Consider the following 13,078-nt stretch of genomic DNA (forward strand, 5'->3'; position numbering starts at 1 on the left):
CACACGCCATAGGGATTGAGGGAGCCAGCCAGTCAGGGGGCTGCCCCAGCCCCCACTCGACCCCCACAAGTACATGGAAGAGCCGCTTGACCTCCAGGCCCCATGTCTTCTGTGAAATGGGGGTGCCAGCCTTGCCCTCCAGGACTCAGGGGATGGGCAGTCAGTTGCAGGCTGAGCCCAGCCTCAGCCCGCGACAGGAAGCACCCCCTCTCTGGGGACTGAGGCTCTCATTTCCACAAGCATCAGCAGCCTGACCAAAGGACGCTGGGGCTAAGGGTGTGAGCCTGTGTCCCCCACCGCCTACCAGGCAGGGACCCTGGATATCACAGACCTGACCCAGCCCTGGAAACCAGGTCCTACTGGACAGAGGCTGAGGCCGAGTGTGGGACCCAAATGAGGCTCAAGACTGCAGCCCTCGTGCAGGGACAGGAGAGCTGAGCCTTCAACCAGAGGACACGGAGGGAAGACCCAAGGCAGGACCCTAAGGACTCTGCTGCAGGGCCCTGCTCTAGGCCTCCAGCCTACACAGCCTCTGCCTTGTCCACAAACCCACCGATGCCCTAGCTGTGGGTGGTGCTCCTCAAACATCCGTCTGTCTGTCCATCCATCAGTCCCCAGGTGCTCCTTGATGGCCAGCACACACGGCCTCGCAGCACCACTGATTCCCTGTGGCCTGCAGCCCTGAAGACACTCCTCAGGAGCAGCTCTTGGGGCAGATGCTGCCTGCAGCCCCCGCACGTGCTGGGACCACGCACTGCGATGCCAGTGCCCCACAGGACACACACTTGACCTCTCCACTGCTGTCACATCTCTCCACAGTGGGCACATACAGGCTTTTACAACTAAAATGTCCACATTTGTTTAAGAAAAGAAAAGAAAAGAAAGAAAGAGGATATACAACAGTCCTCAAATGGCTGGGACCTGGGGTGCCCCATAGCCCTCACCGGCTCCTGGATGTGCTGGCTGCACCGGGCTGTCCTCGTGAGGCGCCTGCAGACCCCAAGGCACAGGGAGGAGACCACGAGGATGCCCAGGTCAGGGGCCACCAGGCGGATGGCATTGGGAATGTCCTTCAGGTCCAGCCTGTAGAGGGCAGGGAGAGACCATGGTGGACTTAGTGGGGCTGGGGCCAGTGGGGGCACCCCAGGAGCTAGAGGCCCCCACCTCAGGCCCAGGAAATCCCTGAGGGAGACTGAGGACTCTCACCTCGTGACCCCAATGTGCCGGGAGATGGTGTCCCAGGTGATGGTGTCCCAGGTGCTGCCTGCAGAGAGGTGGGGGAACCAGGTCAGGCAGGCGGGTGCCAAGAAACCCCCTCATTGCCAAGAGGCCCTCAGAAGCCCTCAAGCCACAGGTCCCCAGGTGTCCAGGGATGCTCGAGAATGCTGCTTATGCTGGTGGGGAAACAGGCCCAGCCAGGGAAAGTCTGGTGGGTCAGAGGCCCATTAGTCTGCCTGGCAGAATGGGACTCACAGCCCAGCTGGGCACTGTGTGGCTGTGGCAGGGCTCTCAGGTCTGTTGGCCAAGGCCGACCGCTCCTTGGGAGCTGGAGGGGGCACACATGGGAAGCCTGGTCTCAGAGCCAGGACCAGAGGGCCCTCGAGGCACCTGACTTCCAGTCTCTAAGCTGCAGGAGACACATGATCTTCACAGAATGAAAATGGGAAGCCGGGTGGGACATCCTGCCTGCCACGATCCAAGTGGGACATGGAGGTGGGAAACCCCTCCTCCAAGCAGTGGGGATGGGAGCCCAGGGCTCCGTCATCTGCACACTGGGGTGCTGGAGTCAGTGGAGATGGGAGGGCTGGGTGCCAGCTGGAGATTCTGTCCACAGGTGAAAGGGTGCAGGATGGTGGGCGGGCAGCTCACCTGGTCTGCTGGCACCCCTGTCCCCTCAGCCTAGCCTCTATGCCTCCAAAGGCTCAGGAGGAAGATGTGAGCAGGTGGGGCCTGAGAAGACCAGGGCTGTCCAGTGAGCCGGATGCCAGGCTCAGTTTGGTGTTGCCCATGTTCAGCCCAGCCCCATGGCCACCTGTTACTGGGGCAGTTAACCTGGGCCCATTTGCACTGGATATAAATAGTGGATAGACACTCAGAGGTAGACAAAGCCTGGGTGAGGCAGGGTGGTCCCTGAGGCTGGCTGGCCTTGCCTAAGAGTGTGAGGCTCCCCAACCCTGCCCAGGCCCTCTGGTTGCTCAGGGAAACCGTTGGCTCTCCCCCAGGCCTGCTGCCCTCAAGCATCCCCCCAGGCCCCCTAGGGACTCACAGCTTGGCCCCAGAAGCTGGTCCAGGCGGGGCACAGTATGCAGGCATATCTGGAAGGTGAGGTGGGCTGCCAAGAAGAGGAGGCTGAAGCCCAGCAGGGCTCGGAGGAGGCGGCCAGTGTGACCTGCAGGCAGAGTGGGCAGGGGTAAGGCAAGCATGCAGCTGAGCCTGTGGGAGTATGGGGAGGGGGAGACCAGTGAAGGCCAGTCAGCCCTGGCTGTCAGCCCTGAGCCAGGCTGTGTCCACCAGCCTAGCATGGACCCAGGGTCTGTCAGCAGAGAACTCAGGCAGCACACCCCTCCTACACCGTCCCACTGATCACTCACAGCTGCCCCATGGTCCTGAACTATCGTGACCTCACTTTACAAAGAAATGGGCAAGGAGAGGTGAAGTCACTTGTCCACAGTCATACAACAAGGAATCAGTGGAATACAGCACACCCAGCCTGCCAGTGCTTGAGTCTCGCCCCCTACTTGGGGTGTGGAGCATGGGGGGCAGAGCCAGCACCAGAAGAAAAGGCCCCCTTAGGCTGGAGGCCACCTTCAGGTCTGGTCACATATCCAGCAAACATCTGTGTTGCTACTTGGCCCTGGCAGCATGGTACTGCCTCACCCCCAATATGGGCTGAAAGCATGCACCATGCAGGGAAGACCCTGTCCGACACTCAACCGCACGACTTATCAAACCTGCCCACAGAACAAAGCCTCAGATTCCCAGAGGCGACTGTACCCCAGGAATTCACATGATGGATAGGGGACAGATGGTGGGACAGATGGAGGGATGGATGATGGCCGGATGGAGAGGAGGATACACTGGATGGATGAGAGGATGTATCGCGGGAATGGATGGGAGATGGATAGATGGATAAATGAATAGATTAGAGAAGGGATGGATGGCAGAAGGTCGATGAGAAGACAGAGGATGGGAAGTTGGATAAATGGATGGGCAGCTGTGATTACGGACAGATGAATGGACTGGATGTATGAGAAGATGCATGGATGGGTAAATGAGGAATTGACGGGAGGATGGAGAGATGGATGAATGGGAAGAAGGATGGTGGGAAAGATGGATGGATAGATAGGAGGACAGAGAGATTAATGGATGGGGACGGATGGATGGATGGATAAAGAGGTGGGTGAATGGATGGAAGGATGGATCAACAGGTGGAAGATGGATATACAAGTGAATGGGTGGGTGGGAGGATGAGTGGATAAATGGAATGGATGGAGGATGAGAGGGTAGCAGGATGGCTGACAGCAGTGTTGGGTGAGGCCAGGGGGCAGCTCTAACTTCAGAGGGTGGAGGGCAGTCAGGCTGGTGTGGGGAGCCTGAGAGGGTGGGGCGGTGTGTGTGGGTCCTGGGCTACCCACTGCAGTTGCTGGAAGCCCTGCCTGCCTCTCCCCTCAATCTGGGGTCACTCGTTTGGTCATGTGAGGCCTGCAGGGCACAGGGAGCATGGTGGAAGGATGGTGCCCTGCCTCGGTGGGCAGGCGACCCCCACCTCTGTCATGCAGGGGAGGGGTCATACAGAAGTGTTTCCTCCTGAAGAAGCCAGGGCGCCTCTCAGGCCAGAATCTCTGGAGAAGCAGGAAATGGGGCTGGGAGGCTGGGGCTTCAGGCATGGAGGAGAGGGAGCTAGTGAGGGGGTGCAGAGAGCATTTGACCAGAGTGGGCACTGGGGCTCAAGCCCCAAACCTCCCTGGTCTGACTGCTCAGTACACAAACACATCAGGACAGCCCCGCTCCTATGACCCTGTTCTGGGACAGCCTGGGACCCCTGTGGGTGTGGTGCCCACCCAGGCCCAGCTCTGGCACCACGGTGAGTTGCTGGTCGACCTCACCCTCCCAACATGAACTGGGTGAAGGGTGCTGAGGAGAGGGAACGCCCCTACTCGTCTGAGGCCCTGTCTCAGGGAGGATGGTCCTGAGGTGGGGGGCAGAGAGGGACAGGGCCAGAGGAGGTCAGAGCCTGAGCTCGAGGCCCTGGGAATCTGCTCTGCCACGCCTGGCACGTTGTCCACCCACAGGCAGGAGGGCACAGGTCTTGGGAGGACAACAGAGCCTCTCATCCCCTCGTCCAAAGAATACAGGGTCCTCCTGGGGCGCAGTTCTGTGACGTGAACGAGGCCTGCCCGCCAGGCCCTCCTGTCCACGGCCCTCAAGTCAGAGCAGAGCCCAGGGCTCCAGGGCAGTCACCCTTTCCAGACAGCAGTTGCAGGATCTGGCTCCTCAAGTCCGTTAATCAGGTCACAAGAGCTGACCCTCGGGTCTCCCTGAAGCTTCTGCTGCGGCTGTGCCCTGCTGGGGCACATAGCCCACGGTGCCGGCAAAGTGACTGAGGAAGAGCTGGAAGGTTCCTGAGGACGCACTGAAGTGGACACCTCTCTGCCCAGCACAGGGAGCTGGGGTCAAGCTGACGCCCACATGAGAATAGAGCCAGGAATCAGCACCCACAGGGGACCCGGGCAGCTTCAGACCTTCCACCCAGAGCTGGCGCCAAGGCCCAGCTGCAACACGACCGTGACCCTGTGGCCAGGCACTCAGGCACGGACAAGCCTCACATTTTCCTCTCTTCCACCCGGAAAAACTCAGCAGCCTCTCTGACCCTGAAGGGCCTCTGAGGCTGGACAGATGGACAGAGGGAAGTTAGGCAGGCGAGTCTTCCCAGCGCCCTGACCCTTCCCCACCCTGGACTCCTGCCCTGGCTGAGAGCCTGTGCTTCTCCCAGCGCCAATTAGAAGAAAGTGTTCCCCATCACGGCAGGGCATGAAATATGATGGAACAAACAGCTCAGAGCTGAGACCCTGGGAACGGGGTCCATGGAGAGGAGGGGAGGGCCTGGACTGCCCACAGTCTCCCCAGGTTGGCCCGAGCTGTGGACTGGGGAAGGGCTGGGACAGCCAGCTGTGCAGGGGTGTGGCCTGGGGTCCCCCGTGGCTCCCAGCCCTACACCTGTGTGGGGCCCCTCCCTGAATTCTCCCTGCACTCCAAGATCAGGGCCCCCCATACCAGTGCCCACGGGAGCAGAGAGCCTGACCAGACACCACAGGCCAGGGAGGGGGACCTGTGACCCTGTGGGAGGCAGGTTGACACCCTTCCAGGAGGACCCATGCCCCAATCCCGGGACCCTGTGAACATTTCCTGATGCAGAAAAGGGGAACCAGGAGTGACAAGCAGCTAACCTTAAACAAGGGCTGCTCCTGGCCACCCCCACCCAGGGCAGACCCAGTTTCACTCCAGGGTCCCAACCATGGAGACGGGGCAGGAGGGCCCAATGAGAGTGACTGGGGGTGATGTTCAACTGGCTGTTGCCAACCTGGATGATGGGGAAGGGGCGCCGAGCTGAGAAGCTGGAAACAGGAACCAGATTCTCCCCAGATCCCCCAGGAGGGACCAGCCTGGTGACACATGGGTTTTCACCCCAAGAAGCCCATGCTGGACTCTGACCCCCAGACTGTGAGCAGGGACCTGCTGGTGGCTGCTGGGTGTGAGGTGGTCTCTGCAGCCACAGGACACAACTGAGGCCCCAGGTGGCCAGCACCTTCCAGGGGCAATAGGCATGGGCCTGGCTCCCTGCGGCGGTTTTGGTGATCCCTGCCAGGCTATTCTTTCATGACCTCTGTCCAGAATGGGGTGGGGGTCACACCACTGACAACCTGCTCCCTGGGAACCCTATTTTAAGCCTGGGCATCTCTCTTCACCCTGGGAAACCTAAGGGCCTCCCTGCCCATGGGGCACAGAGCCATCCTCAGCACATTTCCTTACTGAAAAGCCAGGACAAAAACTGACCTGGAAGCACCCCGAGAGTGGCTGGTGGGACCCCGGCCTGAAGGGGCTCCTCAACCACACGCCCTGTGCTGTCGGCCTGCAGGTCTGCGTCCCCCTTCACAGGGACCTGTCTGTGCTCCACAGGACAGGGGGCAGGGCACCCTCCTACTCAGGGATCCTCTCTGCTCTCAGCTCCTCTCAGACAAGCCAGTTCTCTGGGCCCCACAGTGCAGAGTACCCTGGGAACAAAGGCACCCTGACAGGCTTTCCCACCCATCTTGTCCACCTGGTGGACTCAGAGGCCACCCTCTAGGAGCTCAGAACTAGGTAAGGACCGCCGGGTACCCAGCTACCCTGACAACAAGGTGGTCAGAGGAAAGCCATCGCCCCACAGAGCACCGAGCACACACGGATGGAGCCTGAGTCCACAGTGGGGCAGGGGCGCTGGTGAGGTGGCTGGACTTAAGGGTTGGCCAGAGTTGCTCAGGGCAAAAGGGCTGCAAAGTCAGTGCTGGGACTGGGTGGGGGTCAGGGGAGGGACCTGGCAGGAAGGTGGCCCAGCCCATGGCCGGAGGAACACGGCATCAGCCCTGCAACATGAGGTCAGAACAGAGATCTGAAACAGCCAAGGGTCCACCGTGAAAAATGAACCTAGGACCACTCATCCTTCACCAGTAGCTCTTCAACCACAGAAGAGCCCTGCCCGGTTCAGCCACGGCCTCAACTCTCCCCTGCCCCGGGCATCTGGAGAAAGAGCTCTGAGACCCTTGAATCCACACCCCTACCCTCACCGAGCCCCACCCACCCTTACCTCGGATGCTGTGCCGTGAGGGGCCCGGGAACCAGGGCAACAGCAGCAGGAACAGCAGGTAGACCAGAGAGAGCGCGTTGACCCGGAACAGGCAGGCTGCAGAGGAGACGGGGCAGTCATCAGGGCCGCTCGGAAAGGGAGGACAGCCAGCCCCATGCCCCAGCCGCTCCCCCGAGCCTCTCCACCACAGGTACGGTGCTTGTCACCCCAGGAGGCTGCCCACCTCCCTCCACGCGTGAGCGACCACACTCTGCAGGACGGGTCACCTGCCCTGGGAGCCCTGTGTCTGACCTAGGACAGGCTCTGTTTACACTGAGCAGGGGGCCCTCGTGCTGCATGTGTCTCAGGACTCGCTCTGCAGAGCTGCCCCCCACCCCCAGGGCCAACACAGAGGTCATGACAATCTCCCCACTTGTTTTCTCTCCTTTGTAAGACTTTACATCCCCAGTCAACACAGCATGGCTGACTTTGGGGTCTACCTCTCTAAATCTCCTCCCTCCTGCCTGACTTCCACATTCTGGACACCCTTGTGCACCCACTGGGGCCATGGCCATGCCCCCCATCACGTCTCCCAGGGGAACCACGGCACGACCCCTTCAAGCCATGCATGCATCCACAACTCACTCCTGGAAGCCTCCCCAATGCCATCCTGACAGAGTGCAGCAGATGCCTGGATTGGGGAGGCTGGGGAAATGCCAAGTGTCCCAGCTTGGGGATCATCACCCAGAAACCAGCCCTCTTAGCCTTTCCCAGGGGCCTGAGAGGGAGCTGGGCCAGGAAAGCCAGGCTAGCAGCCCAGAGGGTACTGGTACCCTTGAAAGCGGCCCCTGGCCTGGAGCCACATCTGCCCATTCTGCTCCTCAATCTACGGCCAGCAAGTGGCCCCAGTGACCTGGCCCTGCCCACCCCAGCCCAGGACAGAGTGGATGGCTGCGGGTGCCAGCACCCACCACAGACCCAACCTCACCCCTAGATGGTCCAGTGTCCTGGCCCTGTCACTGAGACTGAGCAGAGTGGCACAAGGGTAAACCCTCACCCTGGCCTCCCGGGGCGGGTGCTATCCCACTTCCACTCTCATCCCCTCAGGCTCCCAGGTGGGGGCCGTGAGCCCAGCAACAGCTGGACCTCCACTTAACAGCCCTCTGGATGTCCTGGGCCAAGACAAGCTGACCTGAACCTGGCCACACCATCTCCCCAGAGCAGTCAGCAGGGCCAGGTGGGGTGTTCAACCCCCAAGCCCTCCAACCACCCCAGCAACAGGTAACCTGGAGAACCATACGGGGAGAGCTGCGGCCCTGAACTCTGAACAGCAGTCTTCCCTTCTGGACACCACCACGCTCTCCCGCTCCATGGAGCGCCCTGACATGAAGCTGCCTCCTTCCATGAGGTACACTAGCCATAGCGACCAGCTCAGTCAAAGTCTAAAGCTGTTCACAATCACACATTTGCATAAAAAACAAACAAAAAATCAATCTGATTTGGCCCAAGAAGACCAGGGAAGAGCATTTATGGCAAAGGCTTCTAACGTTCCGTTCTGTTTTCCAGGGCCGCACTTTTACCCTCTGGGCTCTGCCCCCTGCACCCACAGCACCAGTCAGGTGATGTCTACCCATCTGATCAGGTAAATTTCTCCCTAAGGGTGCATCCTGCTGGTCTCTGTACTGAGGTGTTCCTGTTCTGATCCACCAGGGACAACAGCGCTGGACAAGTACTCGAGCCCCTTTGACAGTGTGCACAGGCCAGTGATAGGGAGGCTAACTCAGTGCAGCCCTGGGGACCTCCTGGCTCTGACACCAGCCGTGAGCTGGAGGGATGGTGTGGGGAGAGACAGAGTCAGCATTTCATGATGTGGGGTGCAGCCTGGAAGACGCAAGGTTCTGGGGGGGGTGGTGCCAGCTGCACAATGCTGAGAATGTAATTAATGTCATCGAACCATCCACTTGAAAATGGTTAAGGAGGAGACTTCCCTGGTGGGCCAGTGGTCAAGACTCTGCACTCCCAATGCAGGGCACAGGGGTTCCATCCCTGCTTGGGGAACTAAGACCCTGCATGCTGCGTGGTGCGGTCAAGTAACTAAATCAGTTAAATGGTTAGGATGGTGAATTTCATTTTATGTGTATTTTACCAAAATAAAATAATAAATAGTCCCAGAAATCAGTGAAGGATCTCAGACCAGAACCAGAAGGGCAGGGGCCTCCCGAGCCCCCTCCTCTGCCACCAGTGGGGCCACAAGGCATGTGGGTCTGGGCCTCTGCCCCTTCCGCAGCCCAAGCAGAAGGAAAAGAATCTAGAAGCTCCTTCTTCCAAAAGCAGGAAATCAGAGATGAAGGGTCAGAAGGGAGGGCGTGGGAAGACAGGATGGACATGGTCACCCCATGTGGGTGCTGCCAGGCACTGCCCTACCCTGAGATGGTTGCCAGGCACCAGAGTCCACACAGGGCCTGCCCTGGATTGGGGGGACAAGGACCCCTCAGTCATTCATTCATTAGATGCAGAGCTGTCGGCCCAGCAGGAGTCCTGTCTCCATGGGGATATGGCAGAGAGCTAGAGAAAGAGAGTGTCTCAGGTGGTACTAGTGGTGAAGAACCCTCCTGCCAATGCAGGAGACGTAAGAGATGCGGGTTCCATCCCTGATCAGAAAGATCCCCTGGAGGAGGGCATGGCAACCCACTCCAGTACTCTTGCCTGGAGAATCCCACGGACAGAGGTGCCTGGCCAGTTCTTAGGGTCGCAAAGAGTCAGACACAACTGAAGTGACTTAACATGCATGCATGCACTGCCAACACAGATGAGGAAACAGAGATCCTGGGGTGTCCAGAGTACAGCCCGGCTGCTGGCCCCGCAGACAGGCTGAGAGATGGTCCCCCCACCAGGAAACTGGCACCACAGGCAGTTGGTGCCCGGACAAGCCCTGGACTTGACCCAGGGGACATGAGCTGGGAACATAGCCCAGGGGTTGTGGGCCCACTGGCCTCCAGCCCCAGCAGGGCAGCCCTGGGCCAGGATGAGAGAGGCTGAGGTCACATTCCCAGACCACCTCCCCTTCCCATCATCAGGGCCTGGGGCGAGAGGCTAGCAGAGCAAGAGTGACAGAGGGCCGGCCTGGACACAGGGACTAGAGGCAAACTGGCCTCTCGGGGGAAGCCAAGCTGGCTCTCGCATGCTCCCTTGTTCAAAAGAAGAATCAGGTGCCTGGGGGGAAGGACGTTCGGATTGGAGACGGGGACTTGGGTTCAGACTCCTAGCTGCATATCCGCCCTTGGAGTCACTGGTCTAAATGCCAAGGACATGGTCTCACTGTGACTCTGCAGGACCAGGAGACTCAGGGCATCTGAGCAGGCTGCCTGGAGGAGGAGGTACTGCTTTTGGTTTTGAAGGCCAACTAAGAGGTTTGGGTCTGCCCCAGCTCCCACAGAGAAGGAAGATGCTCAGCTGGGGAGGTGGTGGGGACATTTTGAGAAGGGGGAAAGGCTGCTCTGCCCAGGCAGCTCCCACCTCCCTATGAGAGCAGCTGGTGGCTGGTGACCTCATGGGGGAGATATGCCTTTTCCTGAGCAGGAACAATGGGGTGGGGGAGGGCTGTGCCCGCAGGGCTGTGCCGGCAGGAAAGGCCCCTGCAACCCCTCCCCGCATGCTTAACCCTTCAGAGACCCCAGCACTGCCGCCCCTGTCCTGCAGGTGAGGCAAGTGAGGCCTGGGGGGAGAGACGGAGTCCTGGTCTTGCTGGTGCCTGGCCAGGAAGGGAGGTGGCGTGGAGGGCACAGAAGACTGGACACTGCATGCAGAGCTGGACCCCACAGCCTGGCCTGCAGGGAGATGGGGTCCCTTGCTCGGGGCTGGACTCTAGAGACCCCAGGCATGCACGCGGTGTCATGACACAGCCCTGCGTCTGGCCTGCGTGCGCCCCCCACCAGGTGGGAGACGTGGACAGTGAGGCCCCATCCTCTGCTCCCACCCCCAGCCCTGATTTCCTGCCTGTGAAGTGGGTGGGGGCTGCAGCTCTGCACATGCCCTTGAGGTCCTCATTTTACCCTCCGAGGGGTCTTTCAGCCCATCTACAGGGGGCCCCAGGATGAATATGAGGCCTTAGCACCATACCACCCGGCTGGTGGGACCCGCACACAGGGTGGCACGGGTGGGTGACCCCAGGGGCCAGCAGGGATGGCAGGAGGAGGCTCAGAGGTCATGTCAGACCTGCATCAGCATCCAAGCTGGAAGGACGGAGGAAGTGGGAGAGACTCCAGGAGAGCACGGAAGCCAGGAGTGGGGGATGCACCACGGCCACCACGACTGTCCTGGCACCTCCTCTTTGCAGATAGAGAGACAAAGCGAGCCCCAGGCACAGGGGCTGATAACACTCCCCGCCAGGGAAATGGTGTGGGTCTAGGTGGCCCAGGGCGTAGAAGCAGGTGGGTGAGGGTCAGGTCAGGCATTAGGACCTGCTGAACCAGCTCTGGAGGACAGCTGGCAGTGGACAGATGGGGCAGGAGGGCTGGACCAGGACTGGCAGACCTGTGGGGTCAGCTGCAGACAGGGGACCCAGCCAGAAGGCCTGACGTGGGAAACCAGGGCCCAGAAAGAGCTACCATACCCTCCACCAGGCTGGGGACACCAGGCCCCTTCCAGGGCGGCCAGCACTGTGGCGCCCGGAGAGACAGGAAGGAGGATGCGCGGGCGCGGGGCCCAGAGTCCAGGGCAGCTGCAGCCCCCTGGCCCTTCCTACCCTCCCCACTGGGCCTGCTCGAGGTCAAGGGGAGAAGAGCTGTGGGCCTCTGCTTGGGGATCACTTCTGGTGTGAGGCAGCTCAGGAGCCCAGAACCTGGACCCCAGACCATGAAATTCTTCCTTGAGAAACGACTGGAGGAGACCCAGTCCTGCAGGAGACAGGCCACTCCAGGCCGCCGTCTCCCCAGCCGCTGGGTGGGGTTGGAGGGTTCATAACCACCCCAAAGGGCTGCTGCCGTGGGGACAGTGCCAGACGGGCAGCAGAGAGAACTAGCCAATCCCCAAGGCACCGTGCAGGACAGAGGCTGCAGCTGGCAGCCACACCCACCACCACTCCTTGTGTAAAACTTAAGTGAGAACAGACACATGCATGTGTAAATGTCACAACTGCCCAGAAGAGCCACGCCAGCGGAGCCAGTGTTTACCTGCACAGGAGGGACCTTGCTTGCCCGGGAGTCTCCTCCTCGGGGGTGTGTTGCTAGGCTTGTTGGCAGCGTGACCAAGAGGGTGAGACTGGCGGACACACCACAGAGCAGTGGGTCCCCAGGCCCAGGCTTCCCGGTCACAGATGGGGCAGGAGGCTGGGGAGGATGTGCGTCACTGGAGTCCCCAGGCGGTGGCAGGACTAGGCCTGGGGTCTCCTGACCCGACAATGGGCACCCTTGGGCCACCTCTCCTCCAGCTCTTCCGGGCAGGGCCGGGCGGGGCCCAGAAGCTCAGAGTCCCCAGGGGCCCGCTGCCAGGCCACAGCAGCAGCCAGGGCGGGGGTCCCGTCCGAGCCTGCCCTCCCCCAGCCTGCTGCATCTCCCGCCAGCTTGTTCACCCTGCCTTATTTGGCTTGGAGGAGAAACCCGTAAACACTTCCCTGCTCGCTTCGGCCAGGGGCCTGTGGGTGGGGTGAGGGAGGAAGAGGAAGACAGAAGAGGGGAGACAGACACAGCGGCACCTGCCACCACTCACACCCCCCACCAACCAGGCCCGGAGCCAGAGAAGACCAAGACTCAGATCACACCTGGCTTTCTGAAGAAGAGGGCGAGGAGATTGGCTGAAGGCCCCCAGTGCCCTCTACCTAGGGGACAGGAGCCCGGGGCCAGCACAGGCAGTGTGGGCAGCACCTCAGGGCCCCTCAGAGGGCGTGCAGGTGGCTGGGGCAGAGGGGAGTGAAGGCCCTGCTGCCCAGACCCGCCTGCAGCCAACACACCTGGCTCTTTAGCTGCACTTCCTCCACTGCCTGCTGCTTGCCCCTATGCTCCACCCAGCACATGCCCGCCTGAGACCCCATCCCACTGGGGTACCACCTCCGCCAGAGCCCACCCACCTGAGGGTCGCACACAGGTGTCCAGAGGCTCCCTCCATGGCCAGCCTTGGGGTGGCGGGGGCACACTGTATGGCAGGAGGGACGAGGGCAGTGCAGGGTAGCCTCCTCCAGCTCGGGGACCAAGGAGGATGGGCCCACAATCCCCTGGAGCCTCAGTGACCTTCCCAGGAGTCCCCTTCCCTCCAAAGTAG

General features: G+C 60.7%; 1 protein-coding gene across 3 annotated transcripts in view; it reads right to left on the minus strand.

Moving 5' to 3' along the window:
• PIEZO1 (piezo type mechanosensitive ion channel component 1) overlaps nt 1-13,078 on the minus strand; it is a 56,793-nt gene that overhangs the window by 21,061 nt on the left and 22,654 nt on the right. For all 3 annotated transcript variants that reach the window (XM_018061852.1, XM_018061851.1, XM_018061853.1), the window contains exons 2-5: nt 6,845-6,940; nt 2,267-2,389; nt 1,207-1,264; nt 945-1,083 (exon numbers count right to left, since the gene is read on the minus strand). In XM_018061852.1, coding sequence (XP_017917341.1) covers nt 945-1,083; nt 1,207-1,264; nt 2,267-2,389; nt 6,845-6,940 — 416 coding nt within the window. The remainder of the gene's footprint in view (nt 1-944; nt 1,084-1,206; nt 1,265-2,266; nt 2,390-6,844; nt 6,941-13,078) is intronic.

The sequence above is a fragment of the Capra hircus genome, chromosome 18, assembly GCF_001704415.2.
Source record: "Capra hircus breed San Clemente chromosome 18, ASM170441v1, whole genome shotgun sequence".
Taxonomy (NCBI): Eukaryota; Metazoa; Chordata; class Mammalia; order Artiodactyla; family Bovidae; genus Capra; species Capra hircus.